Source organism: Tursiops truncatus, chromosome 1 (assembly GCF_011762595.2).
Source record: "Tursiops truncatus isolate mTurTru1 chromosome 1, mTurTru1.mat.Y, whole genome shotgun sequence".
NCBI lineage: Eukaryota > Metazoa > Chordata > Mammalia > Artiodactyla > Delphinidae > Tursiops > Tursiops truncatus.
This window is the reverse complement of record NC_047034.1, coordinates 96,004,446-96,030,793: the sequence shown is the minus strand read 5'-3', so window position 1 is coordinate 96,030,793 and position 26,348 is coordinate 96,004,446. Positions and strand designations below refer to the sequence as shown.

The window sequence follows — 26,348 nt, the reverse complement described above, 5'->3', positions numbered from 1 at the left end:
AAGCCATTTCTCAGAGCCTGAAAGGGTAGAGGAATTTTGGAAAACAAAGGGTTGGGGGGATTTCTTAAGCACCTCTATTTTCCAGGCTCAGGTAAAGTTTAACATTGACACTATATAACACAATCTAATCATGGGTGTGACACCAGGGGCAGAGAACATTGGGGCCATTTTAGAATTCTGCTTACAACAGGGGTAGTTCAAGAAGCTGAGAAAGTTGCCTAATAACTTCAGTTTTCTCTTTGAGGTATGTGTGTGACGGGGAGGGTTGACATAAGGAGGAGGGCTGTCTAGAGATTTGTGAAGGCTTGAAATGATTACTGTGAAACATAGAGTAAGTGAATTGAAGATATTGAGTAGACACGTTATTTAATACCAGAGACTGTAAATTTGCAGTGGCTCTAATCCACTAAGTTACGTGGTTGTGTAATTTTCTCCAGGAATCTTCGGCAGATTTGTTAACTGAGTGTATGAGTGGAAAAGGAGATCAGTGGACTGATCCAGGTTAAGTAATTCTGGGTGAATAGAAGTACAAAAGGACATGGCAGTGGATGGTAACAGGAAGAGGTTATGGACATTGGGGGTCAAATCTAGGTAGAAAAAGAAGAAAGAAAGAGGGGAAAGATAGAATAAGGCAAATGGAGGAAACAAAATGACTAAAAATCCTGAAGAATTCAAATAGATAGGTATAGTGAGTAAAGAAATGACACAGCTGAAATGAAAGGAAGTTCTGGATAAATACTGGACTACTGAGATTTATTATTTCAGGGATGGAGCATCATGGTGATAAAGTCTAAAATGTAGTCATGGGTATAGGGGACTAAAGTACAGTAAAAGAAATAGACTGTAAATCATGTGGTAATGCTCCTGAGAAATGTGGAAATGTGGTTAGCAGATGTCAGGGATAAGAAGGGGCATAAGGTGGGAGAATAAAGATGGCAAAGGAGAAATTTTTTCCTTGTCAGTGAGAGAATAATATTTTAAAAGTAGCAGTGAGGAGCTAGAAAAAAGACAACACAATCTTTCAGATCTGGAGCAGCTGTTTAATTGAGGGAGTGGCCTTCCTAGCACAGAATTTAAGAGGGAGGAATGTCAGTACCTTGTTAACATACATATTTCCCAAATACCTGGTACCTCCCTAATAAAAAAAAAAAAAGGGTAGCATAATACTTATATTTTCGTCAAAGGCCAATTTGCTGAAAATACCATCAAAACAACCTGCTGCCAAGACAAAGTTGAATTTATAACGTAGTGTTGGTAAAGGTATTTTATATAGAGAGATAGAGACAGAGAGGAAGAGAGAGAGAAAGAGACAATTTACTTTTTTAAAAAGGTGTCCAGTTCTATTAGGTTTAACACATGCATAGATTTATGCAACCACCACTACAATCAGAATACAGAATAGCTCCATCACCCCCCAAATTTCCTTATGTTGTTTCTTTGTAATCAAAATTTCTCTCCACCTCTAATCCCTGACAACTACTAATCCCTCCTACTTGGTCCCTATAATCCCTGGATGTTATATGATGGAATCGTACATTGTATTGATGTACCTATTCAAAAACAATCGGGGCATTTGCAGGTTTGGGCAATCATGAATAATGTTGCTATAGACATTCATATATAGGATTTTGTGTGAACATAAGTTTTTAATTCTCTTGGGTAAATAAATACCTAGGAGCAGGATTGCTGGGTCATATAAGTATATATTTAACTTAATAAGAAACTGCAAAGCTGTTTTCCAGAGCAGCTACATGATATTGTATTCCCACCAACAATGTATGATAGTTTCTTTCTTCACATCCTTGTCAGCACTTATTGTCAATTTTTGTTTGTTTGTTTAGCCATTCTAATAGGTGTGTAATGGTATCTTACTGTGATTCTAATTTACGTCTCCCTAATGGTTAATGCTGTTGACTATCTATTCCTGTGCTTATTTGTTATCTGTATATCTTCTCTGAGAAAGTGTCCTTTCAAATCCTTTGCCCATTTTTTAAATTGGGCTTTTTCGTATTGTTGACTTTTGAGAGTTCTTTGTAAATTCTATATACAAGTACTTTGTCAGGAGATTTTAAAATATTTTCTAGCAGTCTACAGTTTGTATCTTATTTCTCTTAACAGTGTCTTTTGCAGAAAAAATATTTTGAAGTTTTGATGAAGTCCAATTTATAATTTTTTCTTTTATGGATTGTACTTTTGGTGTCATACCTAAAAATGCTTTGCCTAACTCAAGGTCACAGTGATTGATTTCTTTCTATGTTTTCTTTTTTTTTTTTACTATTTTATTTATTTATTTGTTTTGTTGCTCCAGGTCTTAGTTGCAGCTAGCAGGCTCCTTAGTTGCAGCTCTTGGGCTCCTTAGTTGTGGCATGCAAACTCTTAGTTGCAGCATGCATGTGGGATCTAGTTCCCTGACCAGGGATTGAACCCCAAGGCCCCTGCATTGGGAGCATGGAGTCTTAACCACTGTACCATCAGGGAAGTCCCCTATGTTTTCTTTGGAATGTTTTATGGTTTGGGGGCTTTTTTGAGGTTGAGGTTTATTTTATTTTATTATTTCATTTCATTTCATTTCATTTCATTTCATTTTGCATTTGGATGTACAACTTTTTTTCCCTACCATTTGCTAAAAAGAGCATCCTTTATCCATTAAATTGACTTTGTACCTTTGTCAAAAAGCAGTTGACTATATTTGTGTCTATTCCTGGACCCTATTCTGTTCCACTGATTATATGTGTACACTTTCACCAATATCACACTGTGTCGACTACTATAGCTTTATAATGATTCTTAAAATTGGGTAGCGTGCATCCTCTAATTTTGTTCTTCAAATATTCTTTTCTGCACTAATTTCATTCTCCTTTCCTCCTGCCTCTCAAATGCATTAAATGTTAGACAATTTGATATCATCCTACAGTTCCCTGAGGCTCTGTCCAATTTTTTTCCAATATTTTCTCTCTGGTTCAGATTGGATAATTTCTGTTGATCTTCAAGTTCGCAGACAATTTCCTCTTTTCCATTCTGCTATTGAGCTATTGAGTCTTGTTCTGGTAATTCTGACATCTGAGTCATCTCAAACTGGGATTTGTTTTTTCCCTTGTGAGTTGCTACAATTTTCTTGCTTCTGTTTTATTTTTTTAACATTGAGTAATATTGCATTATATCCTGGATGTTTTAATTGCGATGTTATGAGACTCTAAGGTCTGTTAAAATCCTCTGGAGAATGTTGAGTTTTTCTTTGTTTTGCTTTAGCAGCTAGTTGTCCCAGTTGGGTTCAGGCCAAATGTCTTAGCCTGCCTTCTTTGGGCCATGGTTCCAATGTAATTTCAGTTTTCAAACATTTGCAGTATTATTTGGATCTGTTCTATATGTTTCCCCCTGGGGCTAAACGGGCCTGGGTAGTGGTCTTTACCATAGACCAATGTTCAAAGCCTTTGGTCTTCTTTATCAGATTAGTTTCACACATGAGTTCCTGGGGTGATCCTAGAACTTCACACACGTATATCTATAGGATTCACTTTTTGAGCTCCCCCCTCTCAAAATCTCCACAACATTCTCTGGCTCCAAGGGTTTCTTCCTCTGGTCCTCTGGCCAGGATGCCTGGCTTTCAGTCTTCTGTGCTATCAGACAGACACCTCCCACAACTGGATCTACCTTCAAGGCAGATCAGCAAGCTCAGCTGCTGATGCACTCACTGCCCTCAGCCACTGCCCAGAGAGAGTGCAGCTTTGGAAGTGGAGCCCTGCAGAGCCAATAGAGGAAAACAAAACCAGGATATTTCCCCATTCTCTGCATTCTTCAGGGGTCCCTTTTCCCATTCCTCTTATTTGAGAGAGTGATTTTCTCTTGGCTGTGCCCATTGCAATGTTCCAGAATTTGGGTTGCCTTGAGACTAAACCAGGAAATAATAGAGGGAAAAAAACAGGGAACTCACTATTGGTCTTACTTTTGAGTTTTGATTTCCTCCCTAATTTGTCTGCTATTATTTACTTTTCAGAGTCCTTAGTTTCTTTATGTATTCGGTTCAGGATTTTATTATAGCCACTGGGAGAAATAGAATAGAGTATGCTTATGCCATTTAACTAGAGCTGGAACCTATACTTTTAATAATAATTCAAGAAATTTTGCTATGTGGGTGTGACCTATTGAGATATACTTCCACAAGCTGTATGTTAAGTAGGCTGTATTGCTTTAAACATATTTGAAGTAGAACTCTCCTAGCTTAAAAATAATGTCTTTTGTGCTAACAAGCACTTTCATTTTCACAAGTCTTATTATAAATTTGTCTTTTTACAAATTATGGCAATGCTTAAAGTCACATGAGTAGACATTTCTCTCATACCATAGACTTGAACTTGTGGTACATAGCAGCAGGCAGAGATTTTAAAGATGGTTATGACAGAGATATGCTTGACTTGATCCTTGCCTAAAGGCCTAGTTCTAATAGACTTTTTTTGTTCCAAAGGCTACTCAGTTTTATAGTTTACCAATTGGAGACAAAAAGCCTATTCAATTTTGTAATTTACCAACTGAGGTCAAAAGCATTTGCCACTCCCAACCCTGAGAGTTCTTGAACTTCTCTGTTCTCTTTATTCCTTTCCATTTCTGCTTATAAAAAAGTCAATTATTTCTTGAGTGCTTCTCTTTCGTGAAGCATTTTGTCAAATGCAGCCAACACTAACCAACATATACAATTAACATTTGTTTTCTACTTTCTTCTCCCAGAGCTACAAGCCTACTACGTTCATTATTTACCTTCCAAGTTATTGTAGGTGACAGTTTTATCAAATATTCCAATGCATAACATAATCATTCTTCCAGCTTATAAAATCAGCTTACTTGAACGCTAAGCCACTTCTACAAAAGGAAGGTTTTTATTAAAACACACCCCATCTCTGGGTATCAATTTCTGTATCAATCAATATATGCCAGGTTTTGTCAAAATTTTAATGACATACAATAACAAAGATTTATTTCTTGTTCATGCTGAATGTCTGTTGCCGGTTGCTGAGGACTTCACTTTACAGCTCCTCACTCTATGTAGGCTCATGGAATCATGATCATGAACATTGCCAGACTCAAAGCAGAGAGAAAGAGAGTTCCAGAGGATGACAAAATAGCAATTCAATGCTATGGCCCTTGTTGACACACAATCTGCTTACAACTGATTGGCCATGTCGGAGAGAAAGAAATTTTCCTCTGCTCTTCCAGGCTCTTCTGGCTGGTCTAAGAATTAAAGTTGACATGAGACAGATTAAAAGTAGAAAATCAAACAAAAGTTTAATAACATGTATACATGAGAGAGACCCAGGAAAACTGAATAACACACCCAAATGGCTGAAATCCTCACCTTAGACATCATCTCCATCTAAAGACAAAAGAGGGTGTTGGGAGTTAGTGGTTTGGGACTTCAAAGGGGAGGAAAGCAATTGCCGTGGAGATGGAGAAGCAAATGTTTGGTAAGCAAATGTTGCTGGATCATGCAGAGACAGTGGGACACAGAGAGAAATTTTAACAAACAGACTTTGCTAGGTTCCTCCCTCTACATGCCTAGTTCATACTACAGTCCTCTATTTACATTCTTCAGGCAGCTAGGGGGTAAGTCAAAGTTTCTTCCTGAGTCTTTTGGGCCATGATTGTTTTCAACTCGAAATTATCCACATACCAAAGAGAAATTTTGGGGTGGTAAATTTTGTTCCCCTATGGCCAGACTAGTCATGTGGTCCCATTCAACCATAAGAGCATCAGAAAGCACAACCTACCACATGTCCTGAAGGTAGAGAGCAGGAAGTATTTGTGGACAGCATAATCCAAGTGCATATGAACTGTATAATCAAATGTACTCTAGGACTATATAGAGGCCAAACTTCACTCAGTTGCACCCCCTCAACCATTCTCAGACTTAAGAGGCCCCTGACCAGCTTTAATAGCACAAGTACATAGTATGTACCTTTCTCCTAGACTTCCACAAAAGGATCTGTGGTGATTTTGTCAGGTAACTATGCCAGGTAAAAGAGAATCCCCTGACTCTGAGATAAAACCAATTCACTGATGCCCAGACCACCAAATTTATCTACCAGAGACTTAAAAGAATATCAGGTTATAACTGATGCTTTGACCAGAATCAACAAGATCCATGGGGCAGCAATCATCCAGGTTAATTCTCCCAGTTTCTGAATATATAGAGCAAATGGCATCACTTCCATTAAAACACCCCTTGATCCACTCCCCCCAGACAAAAGTAAGTCTGTTATAATAGGAAAAGCCAAGCAGAAGCCCCTCCTTGGAAAAGAAGGAAATAAAAAGTAAATTCCTTTCAAACCTGTCAAATAGCTGTTCTATAGAGTGTTGAACTCTACAGATCTATCAGGAAGCAAAAGAATCACATGACTATTGAGCTATTGATGATATGGAAGTGACCTCATTCAACTTCTCTTAGAGGTAAATGATGGACAAGCAAAACCTTTGGCTATACTTTCCACACAGGTTCTTTGCCCTGAAGAACTAACAAGAACATGCCAGATTCAGCTAATTTGGTAGCTTGAGAGAACAACTGGTTTTTCCTGTTTGTGAGCTATACTTTCAATTCAATAGTTTTAAGAACTATAATAGCATAGAAACAAAGTATAAGTGACACCTGGAAACCTGAGATTTAATTCCCTAAGCACTGACATTTTTTGTATTTTAACTGTTTTGGTAAGCAATTCTTTAAAAATATAAATTGCCATAGTCCATGCTCTCTTTCTTTCTTTTTATCTTTTCGTCTTTTCCTATGGAGTCTTAAGCCATTAAAGATTATAAACTGTCAGCCTTGACTCTGCCTGAAGATACTGATCTGGGGAATGTCACTTTGTGTGCATAATGCTTACAGTATCATCTGCACCACAAATAATTTAATTTAGTCTTAATTTCTCTGGGCCACTCCTGGAAACTGCAGTTATTGTGCAATATTATAATGTACTCATGCTTTCAATAGGTTTGCCAGATTTAGAAAATAAAAATATAGGATACCCAGTTAAATTTTGAATTTCTGATAAACAATAAATTCTTTTTAGCTTAAGTATTGTCACTTGCACAACCTAAAAGTTGCAAGTTCAGTTTTATTTGTGGATCTTACTGAGGACTGTAGCCTGGGAGACAGCCTCTTCAGATAGCTCTGGGGAACCGCTCTGAAGAGTTAAGGGAGGAGCCAGGATATATAGGAAGTTCCTGATGAAAACAAAACATGCAGTCTAACATCAAAAGATTACTGCTAATCACAAAAAAAAACATCTAAAGTTAATTATGTTAGTGCTTTTCTCTCTATGGACCAATACATTGAAATGATTCCTTAGATATACATCTCAACTATTTAAGGCCAGTATCCAGAAGCCTAGCCTGCTTCCTGTCTTTCTCCATCCTGAATTCCCCTCAGGGTGCTAGGGGTGGGGTGCTCTGCCTTGGCTGGTGGCTTGATCCTTGTACAACTAGAACGGTGGGCGACACTCTGTTTACTGGAATGGCAGGCAACATTCCCTTTCCACAGTGTACACCACATATTGCATATACTAAACAATTATTCATTGTTTATTTGGAATTCAAGTTAAACTAGGTGTCCTGTGTTTTATCTGGCAGCACTAATCAAGTACCAGTGAGATACCTAGTCCTGTTTGGCTCTAGCTGCCCTTAGACTGATATGTTACTCTAATTTGTCTGTCTTTAGGGTGTCAAAATTTTGCCTTTCATATCTGTTATCATAGAAACACCAAAGCCGGTCCACTGCCCCAGTGCCCCCAGATTGCTGTTTTTCTCTCTTCCTTCACAGCCATCTCTGTTCTTCACTGATACTTCTACCCCTATTGCTACTTTTGCTGCCTGCCACCTTTTTTCTATACTGTGCTCATTCCTTTTCTGTTCCATTTTTTCTTCCTATGACAGCTAAGTGTACTGTTTGAAAGCATGGACTTAAAGGCAGACAAATTAGAATTTGAATCCCAGTTCACCTTTCAGTACATATGGGAGCTTCAGTAATTACTTAATGTCTGTAAGCCTCAGGTTCTCCTTCTGTAAAATACAAGTACTAATGTCTACTTTATAGGGCTGTTGTGAGGGTTAAATGAGATTGATACAGGCAACCTACTCAAAGGTACGATCCTTACTGGATTATTATTACTAAAAGAGCTTCAGGCCTTGGGTGCTGACTTGAATCTTTAAATGTGTTGGATGCCTAGACTTGCAGTTTAGGCTCTGCTGGATACTCTTCCCTGGTGAGCTTTTGTACTGCCTGGCTTGTCTTCACCACCATTACCAACCAGTTCAGGTCCGTTCAGGAAATACGTGTTAAGTTTCTACTACTTCTACTCCAGCTAGGTGCTGGAGATCCGGAGATAAATAGGATAGCACTGACCTCAAGGAGAGTGTTGGGCAGAAAGGATATATATAAATCAGATCACAATACAGTGAAGTAAAATATTTTGATATGCACAAGATGCCTCAAGATGTTATGGAACCACAGAGAAGTTCAGACCCCTGGGAGGAAGGAAGCAAGAAAAGGCTTGAAGTTTGTGATAATATCTGAACAGAGAATTAAGAGATGAATGGGGCTAACTTAAAAAAATATAGGCAGGGGCTTCCCTGGTGGCGCAGTGGTTGAGAGTCTGCCTGCCGATGCAGGCGACGCGGGTTCGTGCCCCGGTCCAGGAAGATCCCACATGCCGTGGAGCGGCTGGGCCCGTGAGTCATGGCTGCTGAGCTTGCACGTCCGGAGCCTGTGCTCCGCAACGGGAGAGGCCACAACAGTGAGAGGCCCGCGTACCGCAAAAAAAAAAAAAAAAAAAAAAAATAAATATATATATATATATATATATATATATAGGCAGGAGCAGTGGAAACATATTCTACATTCAGTGAACAGCATGAGGAATAGGAAAAGGTACTATGAATGGTATATATGGGGAAACTCAAAGCTGTTCAGTGTTGTTAGAGTATAAATTGTAAAGCTAGGAGAGGTTAATGAAAGTATTACTTTCTTTTGGTCATCAGTTTTGGGACTAATATCTTTACATCAGTTGTGGGTCTCATATATTTAACCCTCTATTTTCATTGTTGTTTTTGTTTGTCTAGAGTTTTGGTCATTTTCCAAGATGACAAAGCACATGTTACTATTTTGTAATTAATAAGTGTCTCCATGTCCCTTTTTTTCATTTTAAAGCTTTTTGAACAGACTAAAAGCTCTTTTTTTTCTCTAAAAAGCTGTACTTATGTCATAAGGTATACTTTTTCTGCTCGTGTATTTTTAAAATATTTTAAATCTTTTTTTCCCCTTACAACCACACATAATTACTACTATTTTTAAAATAAATATATATTCATTATATATTATCTATATCTATCTATCTACCTCTTAATCTTAGAATAGTGCCTAGCTGTTATTATTATGCACCAGGCACATTATACTTCCAAAATATATGGACAAACATTAAGATCTGATATATATTCCACCATCCGGGGAATTTCTCAAGATCATATTACAGAACAGTTTAAAGCCAGTTATTCTACTCTAACACAGTTATTTAATTTTATTTTACTGCTCTCTCTCCGTTTGTGTTTCTTGGACGTAGTTTTACTCATTTGCAATATAAAGCATTGTGTTAAGAGGAAAGGGACAATCCTACTCTATCTACTATTTGGCTGCGCTGCTTTGGGCGCGGCTCTGCCTCAGGGTCTAAGCCAGGGTGGGAGAATTGGTTGTTTCCAACCGAACAAGCTTTCCAGATGACTGGGTGGCAGCCTGCGCCACAGCGAATCTCTTTGGTTTTCACTGTCAGTGACAGTCATTTTTAGAAGCGGGTTTGTTTCCTTCCCGAATCCACCTCCTCACTCCCTCTCCGGGTCCTTTGCCCCAAAAGGAGTTTGACTTTACTTTCGCAGTCTGACACCCTGGCGCCCTCCGCCACCGGGCAGCCCGGCAGAGGCCCGCCACTGGAGTTACTCTGTCCGCCAGGTCCCCTCAGGACACACCCAGCAGGAGGCACTGCCCCGGACGGTGAAGCCGGCACCGGGGGTCGCCCGTGGGGCCGCCCGGGTGCCTCGCCTTCGGGATGGAGCTGGCCAGTGCAGAGCTGCGGCCACCAGAGCGGAGCCGGGAACGGTATTCGCCCGGGTCGAGGAGGAAGCCGGAGCATTTTGGGGACTGGACCGCGGGAACCCGGAAATGTCTGGGCCGCACCGGGCCGGCGGCAGCGACGGCGGCGGGAGCGGGCGCCGCTGCGCTTCTGGGGTCGCGGGGGACCCGGCGGGCGCCGCAGCCTGGGGGGCCCGGCGGAGCTGAGCCGCCGCCTCCAGTGCGCGCAGCCGGCCGAGCGGCGCGGGAGGTGAGTCTGGCGCGCTCCTGGGCGGCTGCGGGCACGGGGAGGCCGGTGACCGTGGCTCCGGCCAGGGCAGTGATGTGAAATCCGTCTGAGTGAAGGGGACGGTGTGGATAGACTTTAAGTACTAGCTAAGTAGGGGTGGGGGTGGATGAAGTGACACGTTGTTAAGTCCGAGGGAATATATGAGGAATGTGCTGGGTGGAAGAGGAAAAAAGGGCCCGGGGAAAGGGGTGTGTCAAGCGAATGAAAAACGCAGTGTTTGCCTTAGAGGCTGGGGCGTGGGGAGCCGCGGCCGGAGGGCCAGGCTGGCGGTCATTCCGTCAGCGAACTTCCCCGGAGCTCCTGCTCGGTGTGTGGCCCTGTGGCAGGTACCGAGCCACCAGACGGGGACGCTGCGCTGAAGAAGCCGCAGGGACTTCAAAAAATGGAAAAGCAGTCCTTGGTAAGGCTAATACACAGGCAAGGACTGTCTGAGGCCAGGTGGGATTCCTATCAGAACAGGTGTGTGTGTTGGGAGAGGGTTCTGAGTGTTTAGGAAGGGAGCATTTTAATTAACATTTATTTAAACCAACTAAACTCCGGGGAACGCTGGTTCAAATGAATTAAAGGATAATAATATTAAATGTAGTACTGGGCCTTGCTTAGTAAAACACGTGTCATTACTTTATGGTAGAAGACTGAGTCTTTTATTATGTTCTATTACATGTAGTATTTGAAAATGGAACCAGAGTTAAGTTTTTTGTTTTCAATCAACATTCAACTTTGGTAGTTAAAGATGAAATTTTGGTACAGTTTCTCACTTCGTGCGCTTACTCATTTTCACTGGTAAACTCAGGTTGTTTCCTTTAAAGGCATGACTTCTAAATTTATATTTCTGGTCCTAACTTTCCTCCCAAGTATTGATTCTACTTTTTCAGCATCTCAATTTGCTTCTTCCCTTTTTCATTCCTGTGCTTAACGTGGCTTCTCTTTCCTCTTCTTACTTATGCTATAGCAGTGGCTAGACTTGCTGCCCTCAGCCTGTCTTCCTTCCAATAACTCCCCCGCCGATACTGCTTTTTAAAGCCAGAGGTCTTGTGTATTCTTTTCCCTCAGAAATACTCGGTGACTCTCTATTGAATCCAGAATAAATTTAAAATTATTTAGGGTAGTATCCAAAACTCTTCAAAATTTGTAGCTGTCCATGGCTCCAATCAGATCCAAAATCAGAAATCAGTATCATTGGGCTGATATCAAAGTGTCAAAGGGACTATGCGCCCTTTGGAGGCTCTAGGAGAGAATCTGTTCCCTTTTTCATCCAGCTTTGGTGGCTGCCAACATTCCTTGGTTTGTGGGTGCATCACTCCAGTCTTCAAGCCCAGCATCTTCAAATCTCTTTTTGCTCCATCTTTACATTGCCACCTTCTCTTGAGTATCTGTATTTTCCTCTTCTGTCTCTTATGAGGACACTTACGTTGGCGTTTAGGCCTCACTTAGCTAATGCAGGATAATTTTCCCATCTCAAGATCCTTAACTTAATTTCATCTGCAAAATTCCCTTTTCCAAATAAGGTAACATTTACAGGTTTTAAGGATTAGGACCTGTTGCTCAGGAGGGTTATCAGCAGTTGGGAAGAGTTGACCTAAAGCAGGGAAGGGAGGATAACTGGAACCTGCCGGCACCTTTGCTTCTGTTTCACCACATTTAACTGAGAATCGTCTGGAGTAATGGCTGTTGCTTCACTTCTGCCTTCCAGATCTTGTGCAGGTTTTGTGTTTAGCCAATTCTGACCTGGCACCATATAGAGAAGGGGAGTTGCGGAAATGTGTTTGAGTTTAACCAAGTTGATACAGTAAATACAAGGACCATAATAATACAAGGATCATAATTTTCCTATGATATTTTCCTGTTATACACCATGTCATAGCAGTTTACACCCTTATACTGTTTCTTAAATTATTTGAATAATATGTGTCTTCCATGCTAGAGGATAAGCTCTATGAAGAAACAGATTATATTTGTTTTGTTCATCATTGTGTATCAGTGCTCATCATAGTTCCTGACCATAGTTAGTATTTAAATATTGATGGTGAATTGTGTGATACCTTTATTTTCTACTTCTGACCGCATCTCCTGAATCTTGAAGCCTTACTAATGGTTAGTGCCTGTGGACCTGTCATGGAGGAGGAATTTTTCCTCTACTCTTCTAGGTTCTTCTGGCCCGTCTAAGAATTAAATTGACATGAGACAGATTGAGGAGAAAAATCACACAAAAGTTTAATAACACGGATACATGGGAGAGACCCAGGAAAACTGAGTAACTTGTCAAAATGGCTGAAACCCTCACCTTACATACCATCTGCAGCTAAAGACAAGAGAGGATGTTGGGGGTAGTGGTTTGAGGCTTCAAAGGGGAGGAAAGCAATTGACATGGAGATGTAAAAGCAAAAGTTTGATAAATAAATATTTGCTGGGCCATGCAGAGACAGTGGGACACAGAGTGGACTCTGATCTCTAGGCTCTGCCTAGAGTTTCCCTCCACCACACATAGCCCATATTCTTAATTCTTTGCAGATATCTCTGGTGATACTGTGGGAACAGGCCATCTATCTAATTTTTTTTTTTTTTTTTTTTTTTTATCAGTTAGGGGAAAGGTCAAAGATCTTGCTGAGTCTTTAGGGCCTTCACTGTTTCCAGCTTGAAATAACCCACATGCCAAAGAGATATTTTGGCATGACAAGTTTTGCTACCCTACAGATCCTACCCGGATTGTACAGTAGTCTCTGTTCTTTATCGAATACCTTTAACATCAGCCTTTAGCTGTAAGTGGTGGGAAGTGACCATAGCAGAGTGGTAGAGCAGAATGGCACAGGGATGGGGAAATGAGAGGGTGAGAAAGGAGTACATTTTTACATGGCACCTCACATTAGAAGGGGATCTTAGGGCTATATTTATTAGGTCTTTATGTTTTCCCAGTCACTGACATTATGTAAAGAGTACAATAATATTGAATAATTTATAATCTAAAAATTAGAATGCAGATAGGTTTTATGTTTGTTAAGTTGAAGAAATAGTTGAGTACTATTGATTTTATCTGAATGTAGGAGTGGAAATTCTGCAGTCTGTAAAAGAACAAGTTAAAAATTGACACAGTACTCTAACTTACGTACAAGTGATATTGTCTTATGTAAACAGATACCTGATACCTTGAGGAAGAAAAGGAAGGAGAAACAATGAAAAGTTGTTTAACTTAGAATGTAATAGGAGTCATAGAATGTAAAGAGTCAGTTGTTAAGTGTTGTGGAGCAGGATTTTGCTTTTCTTAAGCACTTAAGAGTGAACTTAAGTTCACTTAGTGGAACTTATTATTTTTATCATAGAAACAAAATTGACTATGTCAATAATGTAAAGTACCTTTAATTCATATTTCTTTCGCTTTTATAAATAAGATTTTGGGTTTTCCACAGGATTATTATGGACTTCAAGTACAACATATTGTTGCTACTTTTGGAGAATACTGTCTCTACTTCTGAGATAGTTTGGCAGGAAGATATATAAATGCCAGTGTCAGAAGTAAAGCCAGTTGTGATGAATTTTGTCATTATTTAGTACACAGTTGTAGGTTGCAGTTTTAAAGTTTTGGCATCATGGAAGATAATGAACAAAAAATTGCAGCTGAGGTCAGCATTACTTTTTCTGTTCATTTACTTGGAAAAACTTTGAAAGGTTTGTTTTTATACCAATAGCTGTTTCTGACTAGTGTAATGTGAATTTATATTTGCATAGCACTTTAAAATGTGTGTGTTTTCATATGTACTCTGTTGTGTCATTAACCTAAAATAGATTATAATATTATACTTAGGGAGTATATTTCAGAACTAATGTTTAGAAAATGTAAATATAGCTCACTCTAAAAACCTAAAGTTAGAAATTTAACCTTTTGTTTTTATAATAGAAGGAAAATTGATTTGCAGAATTACTTAGGTACTTAGTAGTCTTTAAAAATCTGTATAAATTTTTTTTTTTTAAGTTGCTAGTCTCTTTCCTGCCTAAAGGAGTTCCTTTAGCATTTGTTGCAAAGCTGGTCTGGTGATGCTGAATTCTCTTAGCTTTTGCTTGTCTGTAAAGCTTTTGATTTCTCTGTCAAATCTGAATGAGAGCCTTGCTGAGTGGATTATTCTTGGTTGCAGGTTCTTCCCTTTCATCACTCTAAATATATCATGACACTCCCTTCTGGCTTGCAGAGTCTCTGCTGAGAAATAAGCTGATAACCTTATGGGAGTTCCCTTATATGTTATTTGTCATTTTTCCCTTATTGCTTTTAATATGTTTTTTGTCTTTAATTTTTGTCAATTTGATTACTGTGTGTCTCTGTGTGTTTGTTTCTCCTTGGGTTTATCCTGCCTGGGACTCTGTGCTTCCTGGAGTTGGTTGACTGTTTCCTTTCCCATGTTAGGGAGGTTTTCAGCTATTATCTCTTCAAATTTTTTCTCAGGTCCTTTCTCTCTGGCTTCTCGGTCTGGGACCCCTATAATGCGAATGTTGGTGTGTTTAATGTTGTCCCAGAGGTCTCTTAGGCTGTCTTCATTTCTTTTCATTCTTTTTTCTTTATTCTGTTCCGTGGCAGTGATTTCCACCATTCTGTCTTCCAGGTCACTTATCCATTCTTCTACCTCAGTTATTCTGCTATTGATTCCTTCTTGTGTATTTTTCATTTCAGTTATTGTATTGTTCATCTCTGTTTGTTTGTTCTTTAGTTCTTCTAAGTCTCCGTTAAACATTTCTTGCATCTACTCAATCTTTGCCTCCATTCTTTTTCCCAGATCCTGGATCATCTTCACTATCATTATTCTGTATACTTTTTCTGGAAGGTTGCCTAACTCCACTTCATGTAGTTGTTTTTCTGGGGTTTTATCTTGTTCCTTCATCTGGGACATAATCTTCTGCCTTTTCATTTTGTCTGACTTTCTGTGATTGTGGTTTTCATTCTGCAGGCTGCACGATTGTAGTTCTTCTTGCTTCTGCTGTCTGCCCTCTGGTGGGTGAGGCTATCTAAGAGGGACTGGGTCTTGCTCTGGTGGGCAGGGCCATGCTCAGTAAAACTTTAATCCACTTGTCTGCTGATGGGTGAGGCCATGTTCCCTCCCTGTTAGTTGTTTGGCCTGAGGCAACCCAGCACTGGAGCCTACAGGCTGTATGGCAGGGCTAATGGTGCTCTCTGGGAGGGCTCATGCCAATGAATATTTCCCAGAACTGCTGCTGCCAAGTGCCCTTGTCCCCACGGTGAGCCTCACCTGCCTGCCGCCTCTGCAGGAGACCCTCCAACACTAGCAGGTAGATTTGGTTCAGTCTCCTATGGTGTCACTCCTCCTTTTCCCTGGGTCCTGGTGCACACATGAGTTTGTGTGTGCCCTCCAACAGTGTCTCTGTTTCCCCAGTCCTGCGTAAGTCCTGCAATCAAATCCTGCTGGCCTTTACAGTCAGAGTCTCTGGGGATTCCTACTCCTGTTGCCAGACCCTCAGGCTGGGAAGCCTGAAGCGGGCCTCAAAGCTTTTGCTCCAGTGGGAGAACTTCTGTGGTATACTTGTTTTCCACTTTGTGGGTCGCCCACCCGGCAGGTATGGGATTTGATTTTATTGTGATTGCACCCCTCCTACCATCTCACTGCAGCTTCTCCTTTGTCTTTGGATGTGAGGTATCTTTTTTGGTGGGTTCCAGTGTCTTCCTGTTGATGGTTGTTCAGCAGTTAGTTTCGGTGCTCTTGCAGGAGGAGGTGAGCACATGGCCTTCTACTCCACCATCTTGAGCCAATCTCTCTATATAAATGTTATTACAATTTAAAGACATTGACTAAAGATTTAGTTTTGTGGAACTTTTAGTGGCTGAAGACATAACAGCAAAATACAGATATTATTGTCTCAGTAGAATAATGGGCTTCATACACAGACCTAAAGATTATACATGTAACCTATTGGATATAATGTAGCCAGACTGATTTTCAGGTTTACCTTCAAGTACCTATCTCTGTTTGAAAAGATAAATAGAAATTATTAGTATATAGTGTTTTGAATATTTCAGAACTTAGTTAATGCATATCTAGTGCAATAATGATGGTATAAACAACTAATTTCTTACTAACCCTGATTAATATAAGGGTGGAAGTAGTAGTAGTGTGCATTAATGATATATATACTTTGTGTAATATATATTTTTTAAATGTTTAAGGCCTGTAAAGTATCTCAGAATTGGCTGACAAAGCATTGTAAAGGCAGGGATCTTAGGGAGCGACTTTAATGGAAATGAGGGATATGTAATTAGCATATAAAATGTACTTAAATTATACCTTCTAGCATGTTTGAAAAACCTTTTTTTCCCCCTTAAGAGTAATAAATAATTACTGAGAAATTTTTTGAACTCTTAATGAGCTTACTAATATTTTTTGCACACAATTCTAACCAAGTCATCATCAAATCCAAATGAATGGAGCTTATTAGATGAATGAAGTTTTTGTTGTACATTTTTCTTTCAAGAGGTGAGATGGCATTTAAAAATAATAAAATTCAACTTTGTAAATACCAAACTTATCTAACAATTCAGGAGAAAAATAATGATTGGAAAGCAAGTACAAGATCTTTTATAGTGACTAACCAAATCCTGAAATATTCCTGTGCAAAGGACTTTTAGAAGTACTAGCAGTGTGACTGTATCGAATAAGTATGATTATAGTATACACACACATACACAAAAATTATAATTATACATTATTATTATGCAATAATTATACACTAATAGTTTTACAATAGTTAATGATTATATATGTTATGTATTAGTATATGTATACTCAAAGTTTACAATTTAAAAATTGAGACACTTTCAGATGAAAAAATTGAAATTACTTTAATAAAATTGTGTGTGTGTATTAGAATTGGAAGAGACCTGAGAAATCATATACAATATTAAATTTTAGCAAAATGGCTTGAAATATTTGTAGCTTATATAATATTTAGTAGCTACTTGTTGAAAAATTTTAAGAAAACTTTTAAATAAATCTTTAAAAGGAAAAGAAAGGATCGTAAATGTTTATCAGTAGGAGAATGGGTAAATAGAAGGTCTGCTTATTTGTTGGAACAACATAGAGTTATTAAAAGCAATGAACTAGGTCTGTATATCAATGTAGATGGCAAAACAATGCTGAATAAAGTAAGGAAGATGCTGAATAATGTATACAGTTTGATACCATGTATGTATATTAAAATATTTAGGCTTACGGATATTTCTATATAGGTGTATAAAATTTTAAAAGTGCACTGAAATACATACTCCAAATGTATGATAATAGGGGAGGGGAAAAGGAATAGGACTTAGAATTTGGCTTAAAGGGGACTTTAACTGTTGTGTTTTATTCCTTTAAAAAAGGAAAGGTAAGCAAATGTGACAAGATTGACAATTGTTAGTTCTGGGTGGTAGAATCATGGATGTTTGTTATATTCTTGGTACTTTATTGTATTTTTAAAATCCATTTTTTTCCCTCAAGAAAGATCTATTATTTTTCAGGAGAATTTGGAACTTTGTGATTACAAGACTAGTTTCTATATAACTAAGAATCCCCAAAAGTTGTTGAAATCCTTTCAGTGGGAGTATGAAATGGTCTAGGTACTTTATTTTACCTTTGCTGCTAGTGTTCTTGAGTTTAGAGATTTCCAAAAAACTTAATAAAAATTGACAGAATCTACATCAAAATATTATTAGATGTCTTTGAGTGGTGAGATTATGGTTCAAATTTTTACTTATTAATATAATTTTTAAGTTTATTAATTTTTTCTCACTAATAATATGCTACTTTTTAAAGTAAATAAAATAATAAATGCTTTTTTAGAAAAACCAGAACAAACGAAAACAAAGGAAAGCAATCCAAATGAAATAGTGCCATTTACTCTAGTGACCAGGAAGAATACATTTTTCAGGTCTTAGCTGTTAAGGTAGAAGTGGAGCATCTAAGCATCCTGTCTCTTTGACACTGCTATAAATCTGAGAGCCTCACTGAACTCCAAGTGGGTTTACGGAGCTTAGTAATCGGGGTCTTTAATGGAACATGGGTAGTAATTTGTGGACTGGTTCATGACGTTTTTGAAAGTAAACTGAATGAGGCTCCATTTGTGAAAGAACCTAACAGTTTCTTATTATTGATATAAAAGTTTCTTGGATAGGAAATTTTTATGAAACAGAATAATCTGGAAACCAGAAGATTGGCAACACCTGAAAGGATAAAAGAAGGGGAATTCGGCGGTAAGAGAAAAAAATGTAGGAGAGACTGAATTTAAATCTTAAACATGAAATTGGTAAAAGATTGTTTTCAGTTATAATGAGAAAATATTATAGACTTTACAAGGAAGAAACAGTGTTACTCTTGTAAATTATAGAGGTGGAACATAATCTTTTTTTGGTCTATTTCGTGTTTATGTATTTGCTTTGCATTTAGGGGTTGTATTAAGTGAAAGTACTAACTTTTACCTATATTGTACTAAGTGAAAGTACTAACTTTTACCTATATTGTACTCCAACCAAACTAAGTATTTGTATATCTTAGAAATGCTAGTATTTTGAATTTTTTCATTTTGAGTTTTTTCTTCCCTTAGGCAGAATTGTAAATTAAATTGTAATTCTTTACACGTGATCTAGTGCAAATGAGCATGTGTTTGCATGTATTTTACTTCTCAACTTCATATTAGAAAAGCAACGCCATTCTTTCCTCCTGTGTGTCTCCTCTACTCCTCATACAGGATACTTCACTTCTGACACTTCTGGTCATCACATGTATGTGAGGTTTTTCCCCACACCAAGCAATTCTCTGCAACACCAGCTGGATGTCCTACTTCAATTCTCACACTGTCTGTCTGGAGATGGTATCAGATCCCACACGTTAAGAGCTCAGTCCCACAAGACTGCTCCCACCCCACGTCATATGCCAATCACAAGTAGTAGGTCCTCAGGTTATGCACAACTTCTGTCTGACTTGTACTTGGCTACAAATCAGAGGTTCTCATGACCTTCTCCTCATGTTTGATTAAATTGCTATAGTGGCTCACAGAACTCAGGGAAACAGTTATGTTTACCAGTTTATTAAAGGATATGATAAAGGATACAGATGAACAGTCAGATGAAGAAATACATAGGGCAAGGTCTGGGAAGGTCCCCAGCACAGGAACTTCTGTCCCCATGGAATTGGGGTGCCTCACCTTCCCTGTGTGGATGTGTTCACCAACTTGGAGGCCCTCTGAACCCTATAGTATTGTGATTTTATGGAGGCTTCATCATGTAGGCAAAATGGATCATTAACTCCATTTTCAGCCCTTTTGCCTTCTCAAGAGATGGGGAGTAGGGGAGCTTGGGGGATGGGGCTGAAAATTCCAAGCTTCTAATCATGGCTTGTTCTTTCTGGTGAGCAGCTCTCTTCAGAAGCCATCCAGAAGCCTGCCCAAATTTGCCTCACTAGAACAAAAGACACTTCTATCACCCAGAAAATTACAAGGGTTTCAGGAGCCCTGTGTCAGGAACTGGGGTCAAAGACCGAATATTAGAACAAAAGATGCTCCTAGTGCTCTTATCACTTAGGAAATTACAAGTGTTTCAGGAGGCCTGTGTCAGGAGCCAGCACCAGAGACCAATATATTATGTTTTTCTGTTATCTCACAGACTTAGAAAAACAAAACAAAACATTGTGAGAGACTAAAAATATTATGAACTGTATTATCACAGTGAATGTTTATATTGATGTTGTATGTACTTGGAAATGGAAAAGCAAAATTGTACAAATAGTGTATCCTGGCTTAGAATCTGACCTTTAAATTTTCATTTGAAAAGAAATCAGAGTATTGCTGTTGTAACACATACATTATGGTCTTAGTTGTACAGAATAAACAAAAGACTTTCTTGAACAGGTTTGAAATAATTGTTTGACATTTCCCAGGAAAATCAAATGCATGTGCTAAATGCAGATTGCTGGCAACTTGTCCTCCTTTTATACAGAGATAAAGGCCACTGGGAAGTCATTTGAAATTCTACAGTAGCTTGTAATGGGATCTGCAGAACTTGATATTTAACTTTATAACTGTTATTTTCAATTAATAATTATAAGACCTTGAACAAGTCATCTAACTTCTCTGTTCACTATTTTCTGTATTTTAAAATGAAGATATTGTACTAGATGATTTCTAAAGCATCTTCCACTTCTAAAATGCTATAATTTTATTTCACACTAGGATTCTTCTGCTAATGTAGATTTATAAAAATGAGATAGTTGGTTGATAAAGTGGTTGTGGCATTTTACATTCCCACTAGCAAAGTTGAGAGTTCTATTTGCTCTAAATCCTCTTCAACACTTGGTAGCATCAATTTTTAAGATTTCAGCTATTCTAATAGGTGTATAATGTTATCTCGTTGTGACTTTAGTTTGTATTTCTCTAATGACTGTGATGTTGAACATCTTTTCATGTGCATATTAGCCATTCATTTATCTTTTTTTGGTGAAATATCTATTGAAATCTTTTGTCCATTTTAATTTGGGTTGTTTGTCTTCTACTCATTGTGTCGTAAGAGTTCTTTATAAATTCTAGGTACAAGACCATGGTCAGATTTTTGTGTTGAGAATATTTTCTCCCATGATGTGTTTTGCCTTTCATTATTTTTACAGTGTCTTTGGAAGAGTAGATTTAAATTTTGATGATGTCCAGTTTTTCCATATTTTTCTTTTATGGTTTGTGCTTTTTGTATCCTAAGAAATCTCGGCCTATTTTTATTTGGCTATGATTTTCTCCTATGTTTTCTTCTTGAATATTTATAGTTTTAGCTTTTTTAAAAATAAATTTATTTATTTAATTTATTTTTGGCTGTGTTGGGTCTTTGTTGCTGTGCATGGGCTTTCTCTAGTTGCAGTGGGTGGGTGCTACTCATTGCGGTGGCTTCTTTTGTTGCAGAGCACGGTCTCTAGGCGCGTGGGCTCAGAAGTTGTGGCACATGGGCTCTAGAGCACAGGCTCAGTATTTGTGGCGCACAGGCGTAGTTGCTCCGCGGCATGTAGGATCTTCCCGGACCAGGGCTCGAACCCGTGTTCCCTGCATTGGCAGGCAGATTCATAACCACTGCACCACCAGGGAAGTCCCTGTTCTGGATTTCATTCTATCCCATTGACCTATTCTTCTGTCCTTATGTCAATATCAGTCTTAATTACTAGGGCTTTATAGTAAGTCTGGAATTTCAGTAGTTTAACTCCTTCCACTTTATTCTTCCTTTTCAAAATTGTTTTGCTGGTCTAGGTCCTTTGTATTTTCCTATAAATTTTAAAATCAATATCAATTTCTACCAAAAAGTCCTTCAGAGATTTTGTTTGAGATTGAATCTTTAGATGAATTTGAAGCAAAGGATGTGACCTGGGGTGGAGAGGCAGTTGAATGATCATGCACACTACATTAAGTCCTTCCTTGAAGGAGGATCTTAGTGGAGCATCTCCAAGTCTACATACAGTGGTTGATAGTGTTGTTCAAATCTTCTATATTCTTACTGGGTTTTGTGTGTGTATATTCTATGAATTACTGGGAAAGGTGGGTTAAAATCTCACATTCTGACTGGATTTACCTGTTTTTCTTTTTAGTTCTGTCAGTTTTTGCTTTATGTATTTTGAAGCTATGTTATTAGCACATATACATTTATAATGGTTATATCTTCCTGATGTGTTGATTCTTTTATCATTACAAAGTGTCCTTTAATTCTAAAAATAATTCTTATGTAATCTGTTTCGCCTGATATTAATCTAACCCCGCCAACTTTCTCATAGTTATTTTCCTCATGGCTTTTATCATTTTCCATACTTTTACTTTTTAACATATTTGTATCTTCATATTTAAAGTGAGTCTCTTAGAGTTAATATTAAATTGCTTTAGGAAAAATACAGAAACTTTGCTACTTTTATTATTGAGGGAAGCCAGGTGGAGGGTACATGAGAACTTCTGTTCTATTTTTTTCAACTATGTAAGTCTAAAATTATTTCAAGAATGTTTATAATTGCCTGTTGGTTGCTGCATTTTTGTAGTAACTTCTCTAAAATTCTTGTCTGATAATTCCAACATCTGTATCAACTATATGTTGTTGTTGTCTGTTGATTTGTCCTTATTCATCCTAGTTGAGATTTTTTTTCCTGTCTTTTGGAATGATGAGTATACTCATTTTGGATTGTATCCTGGACATTTTGAGTGTTATGAGACCTTGGTTCCTACTTAAATCGTCTATATTAGTAGGCAGCCACTGGAGAGGGAGGAATGGTGCTGCGTCTTTGCTGACATTCACCTTATGTAGGGCAGGAATGGTTGGCAGGGCTCTGCCCGCATAGTCTTTGTGGCTGCATCCTGGTGGGGGATGGGAGGGCCACCACCTCTGTTGTCATTTTTGCAGGGTTGGGATGGTCAGCAAGGCTCTGCCCCATAGATTATACAGCACCCATTTGGGAGGGTTGCATCCTTCAGGGCTGCTGTCTTCCCAGTCCTTTGGTTGGAGACAGTGGGTTTTTTCTTATGGTTTTTTTGTTGTTGACCTACACCTGTTGGTGGTTCCAGGTTGTAAACTGCTGTCACACCCAGGGTGAGATACATGAATGGCAAAAAATCTCAAGATTTTTTAATCACTCAAGATCTGCAGTCTCTAGCCAGTCTCTTTTCTACAAGAGTCTCCTTGTAGTTGCTTTGTCTTTGGTCCAAGGTTTACAGTTGTAATTAGCAGGAAGAATAGGATGGAATGCACTTTATCTTGTTTGGAACCAGACATCTCTTACTGGTTTTTTTTGTTGTTGTTGTTTTTACTGGTTTTTAAAATATTTATAATTTCTGTATTTTCTATTTATTTGCCCTGTGTATTTTGTTTTTCAGGCAAATGAAGATAAAACAATGTCAGCCAACCTAAAATACCTTTCCTTGGGAATTTTGGTCTTTCAGACTACCAGTCTGGTTCTAACGATGCGTTATTCTAGGACTTTAAAAGAGGAGGGGCCTCGTTATCTGTCATCTACAGCCGTGGTTGTTGCTGAACTTTTGAAGATAATGGCCTGCATTTTATTAGTCTACAAAGACAGCAGTAGGTATCTAGGTTTTTTAAGTCATTGCAATTTATTTAATTATTTTGGAGTTATTCACATGTGAGATATATATATAGTATATATGTATAGATACCTATATATATGACATATATATATAGGTAACTACACATTTGAACACTTGCATTATTGAAGAACATTTCAATTTTCATTTTATTAAGATGGTTTTAGTCTAGTAATAAAGGTATTTTATTTTTATCTATGTTATGATTCATGTCCTCTGGTTAATGCTGTAAATATGAAACAGTTTCTTGCATTAATAATAATTTGAGAATAAGTAATTTAGAGGAGTAATAATTTTTTACTAAAGTCAAGGCTTTTTTATTTTATTTGCTGCATGATTAGTCCAGCAGTGACTAATTTGATATAGTTTTTTTAAAAAAAAATCTTTATTGAGGGAATTCCCTGGTGGTCCAGTAGTTAGGGCTCCATGTGGTTAGATTATTTGGGGGTACATTAAAATGAAAAACAGACTTTTTCATGTTTTTATATATCAAACCAAATGAGAAGACAAGCAACAGATTGAGAGAAGATATTTACATCACAGGTAATCACTAATAATTAATATCCAGAATGTACAAAGAACTCCCACAACTCAATAAGAAAAAGATAAGAAACTCAACAAAAAAAGGGACAAAAGATATAAATAGGCAACTCACAGAAGAGAAAACCTGGGTGGCCAATCAATGTATAAAAAGATGTTCAACCTCTCTAGCAATCAGAGAAATCAAGACTCAATTCCACTACCCTCATACTGCTAATGAGAAAAATATGTGACAGCATTAATTATTTAAAAATTTAATTTTAAAGATGAGCTTATATTTTATATTTTTTCTGCTAAAACTAAAATAATATTTTCGTAACTTTTGTTTTACTTACATAATTTTTTTTACCATTATTTTAGTCAGGAAAGGCTGAATATCAAGTAGCATTCTTTAGTTATTTTCATTTTGGAAACTAACACATTGTTACTCAACTAAACTCCAATAAAAATTAATTTTTAAAAAGGTATTTTCATTTTAAAACAGTTTTCATAAAGTTTGCAAGTTTTATGTTGCGAGAGAAAATCATCTGTGAAGTGTATTGTTGGTAAGGTGGTAGGGTTCCTTAGAATTTCTCCCTTCTTTGGGGATTTATATATCTCTTAAAGTTCTTTGGACATTTTTTTGTGATTGATACTGTGGGTTGGCTAGCTCAGAGTCCATTTTTAACTCCTTTCTCACTTTCTTATATCTAATGTGGAGAATATAAAAGAAAATAATTGATTTTCCAGCTCCCTTGCAGCAGGGAGTAGTTATGCAACACACAGTCTTGGTCAGGGAGAGGGAAGAAGATGCCTGCTAGGCCACTGTTTCCTCCTCTTCTTTCTTCCTTCCGGAAAGAAGAACCAGAGGTGCATCAGTCAGTTGGCAATCTGTTGCAAAAAATCATGTAGACAATACATGAAAAGCATGAAAATAAAAAGCCAATATATATACAGAGAGAGCTAGGTCCCTGATGTCATCACGGAGCTGCTGTAGCAGCTTTTGACCTGGACTCATGACATGTGAGACAAATCCCTATGGGTTTGAGCCACTGTTGGTTGGGTTTTCTGTTGTTTGAGCCAAACCCACCTCCTGATATCCTTCTTTTTATGATTAAAGTCTTCATAATTATTAATTGGCATTAATGGCTGATGATAAAATACATTATAAAATACAAGGTATCAATATTATAATATTGCTATGATAAAGTAAGAATACTTGGTTGACGAATACTTTGAGGTTTTGGTTATCATAAATACATATGTGTATATATAATCAATTTGATTTATTCCCCAATGAAATATATATTTAATATTTGAAATATTAGCATCATTAAAGGTATAGGTATACCTTATTTTACTGCAGATATTGTGTTTTTTATAAATATAAGATTTGTGGCAACCCTCCATTGTCAGATGATGGTATTTTTTTAGCAATAAAGTCTTGTTTTGTTTTGTTTTTTTGCGGTATGCGGGCCTCTCACTGTTGTGGCCTCTCCCGTTGCGGAGCACAGGCTCCGGACACACAGGCTCAGCGGCCACGGCTCACAGGCCCAGCTGCTCCGCGGCATGTGGGATCTTCCCAGACCGGGGCACGAACCCATGTCCCCTGCATCGGCAGGCGGACTCTCAACCACTGCACCACCAGGGAAGCCCTAAAGTATTTTTTAATTAAGGTATGCACATTATTTTTTTTATACATAATCTTATTGCCCAGTTAACAGACTACAGTAAAGTGTAAACATAACTTTTATATGCACTGAGAAACCAAAAAAAATTCTTGTGACTCACTTTATTGTGATACTCACTTTATGGCAGTGGTCTGGAAATGAACCTGCAATATCTCTGAGGTACGTCTGTATATTTTAGACCTAAAAGGATCTTAACATGTAGCCAAATTTTCATTTTTTACAGGTGAAAAAACTGAGGACTTTAGAGAGAGTATGTAACTTATTTGGAGTTACTTAATTATTGATTTTGTCCATTTCATGTTTTTTCTAGAATGTAGTCTAAGAGCACTGAATCGAATACTACATGATGAAATTCTTAATAAACCTATGGAAACACTTAAACTTGCTATTCCATCAGGGATATATACTCTTCAGAATAATTTACTCTATGTGGCACTGTCAAATCTAGATGCAGCTACTTATCAGGTATTTAGAATACATTTCTAGTAGTGTTTCTAAGAAAGAAAGAAACAAACAATAATATTAGCTGTTTTCTTTTTCAGGTCACATATCAGTTGAAAATTCTTACGACTGCATTATTTTCTGTGTCGATGCTTAGTAAAAAATTAGGTGTGTACCAGTGGCTCTCCCTAGTAATTTTGATGACAGGAGTTGCTTTTGTACAGGTAAC

General features: G+C 37.9%; 1 protein-coding gene across 3 annotated transcripts in view; it reads left to right on the top strand.

The window, feature by feature from the left end:
• The first annotated feature begins 9,879 nt into the window (after positions 1–9,879).
• Positions 9,880–26,348, top strand: part of SLC35A3 (solute carrier family 35 member A3) — a 33,838-nt gene continuing 17,369 nt past the window's right edge. For 2 of the 3 annotated variants that reach the window (XR_002173047.3, XM_019919246.3), the window contains exons 1-4: positions 9,880–10,349; positions 23,241–23,445; positions 25,989–26,143; positions 26,221–26,343. Coding sequence is in view for 2 of the 3 variants with exons in the window: in XM_019919246.3 (XP_019774805.1) it covers positions 10,077–10,349; positions 23,241–23,445; positions 25,989–26,143; positions 26,221–26,343 (756 nt within the window). In the remaining variant the exon portion in view is untranslated. Of the gene's footprint in view, positions 10,350–10,658; positions 10,789–23,240; positions 23,446–25,988; positions 26,144–26,220; positions 26,344–26,348 lie in introns of those variants that run through there. The other variant, XM_019919247.3, reaches the window with a different exon arrangement.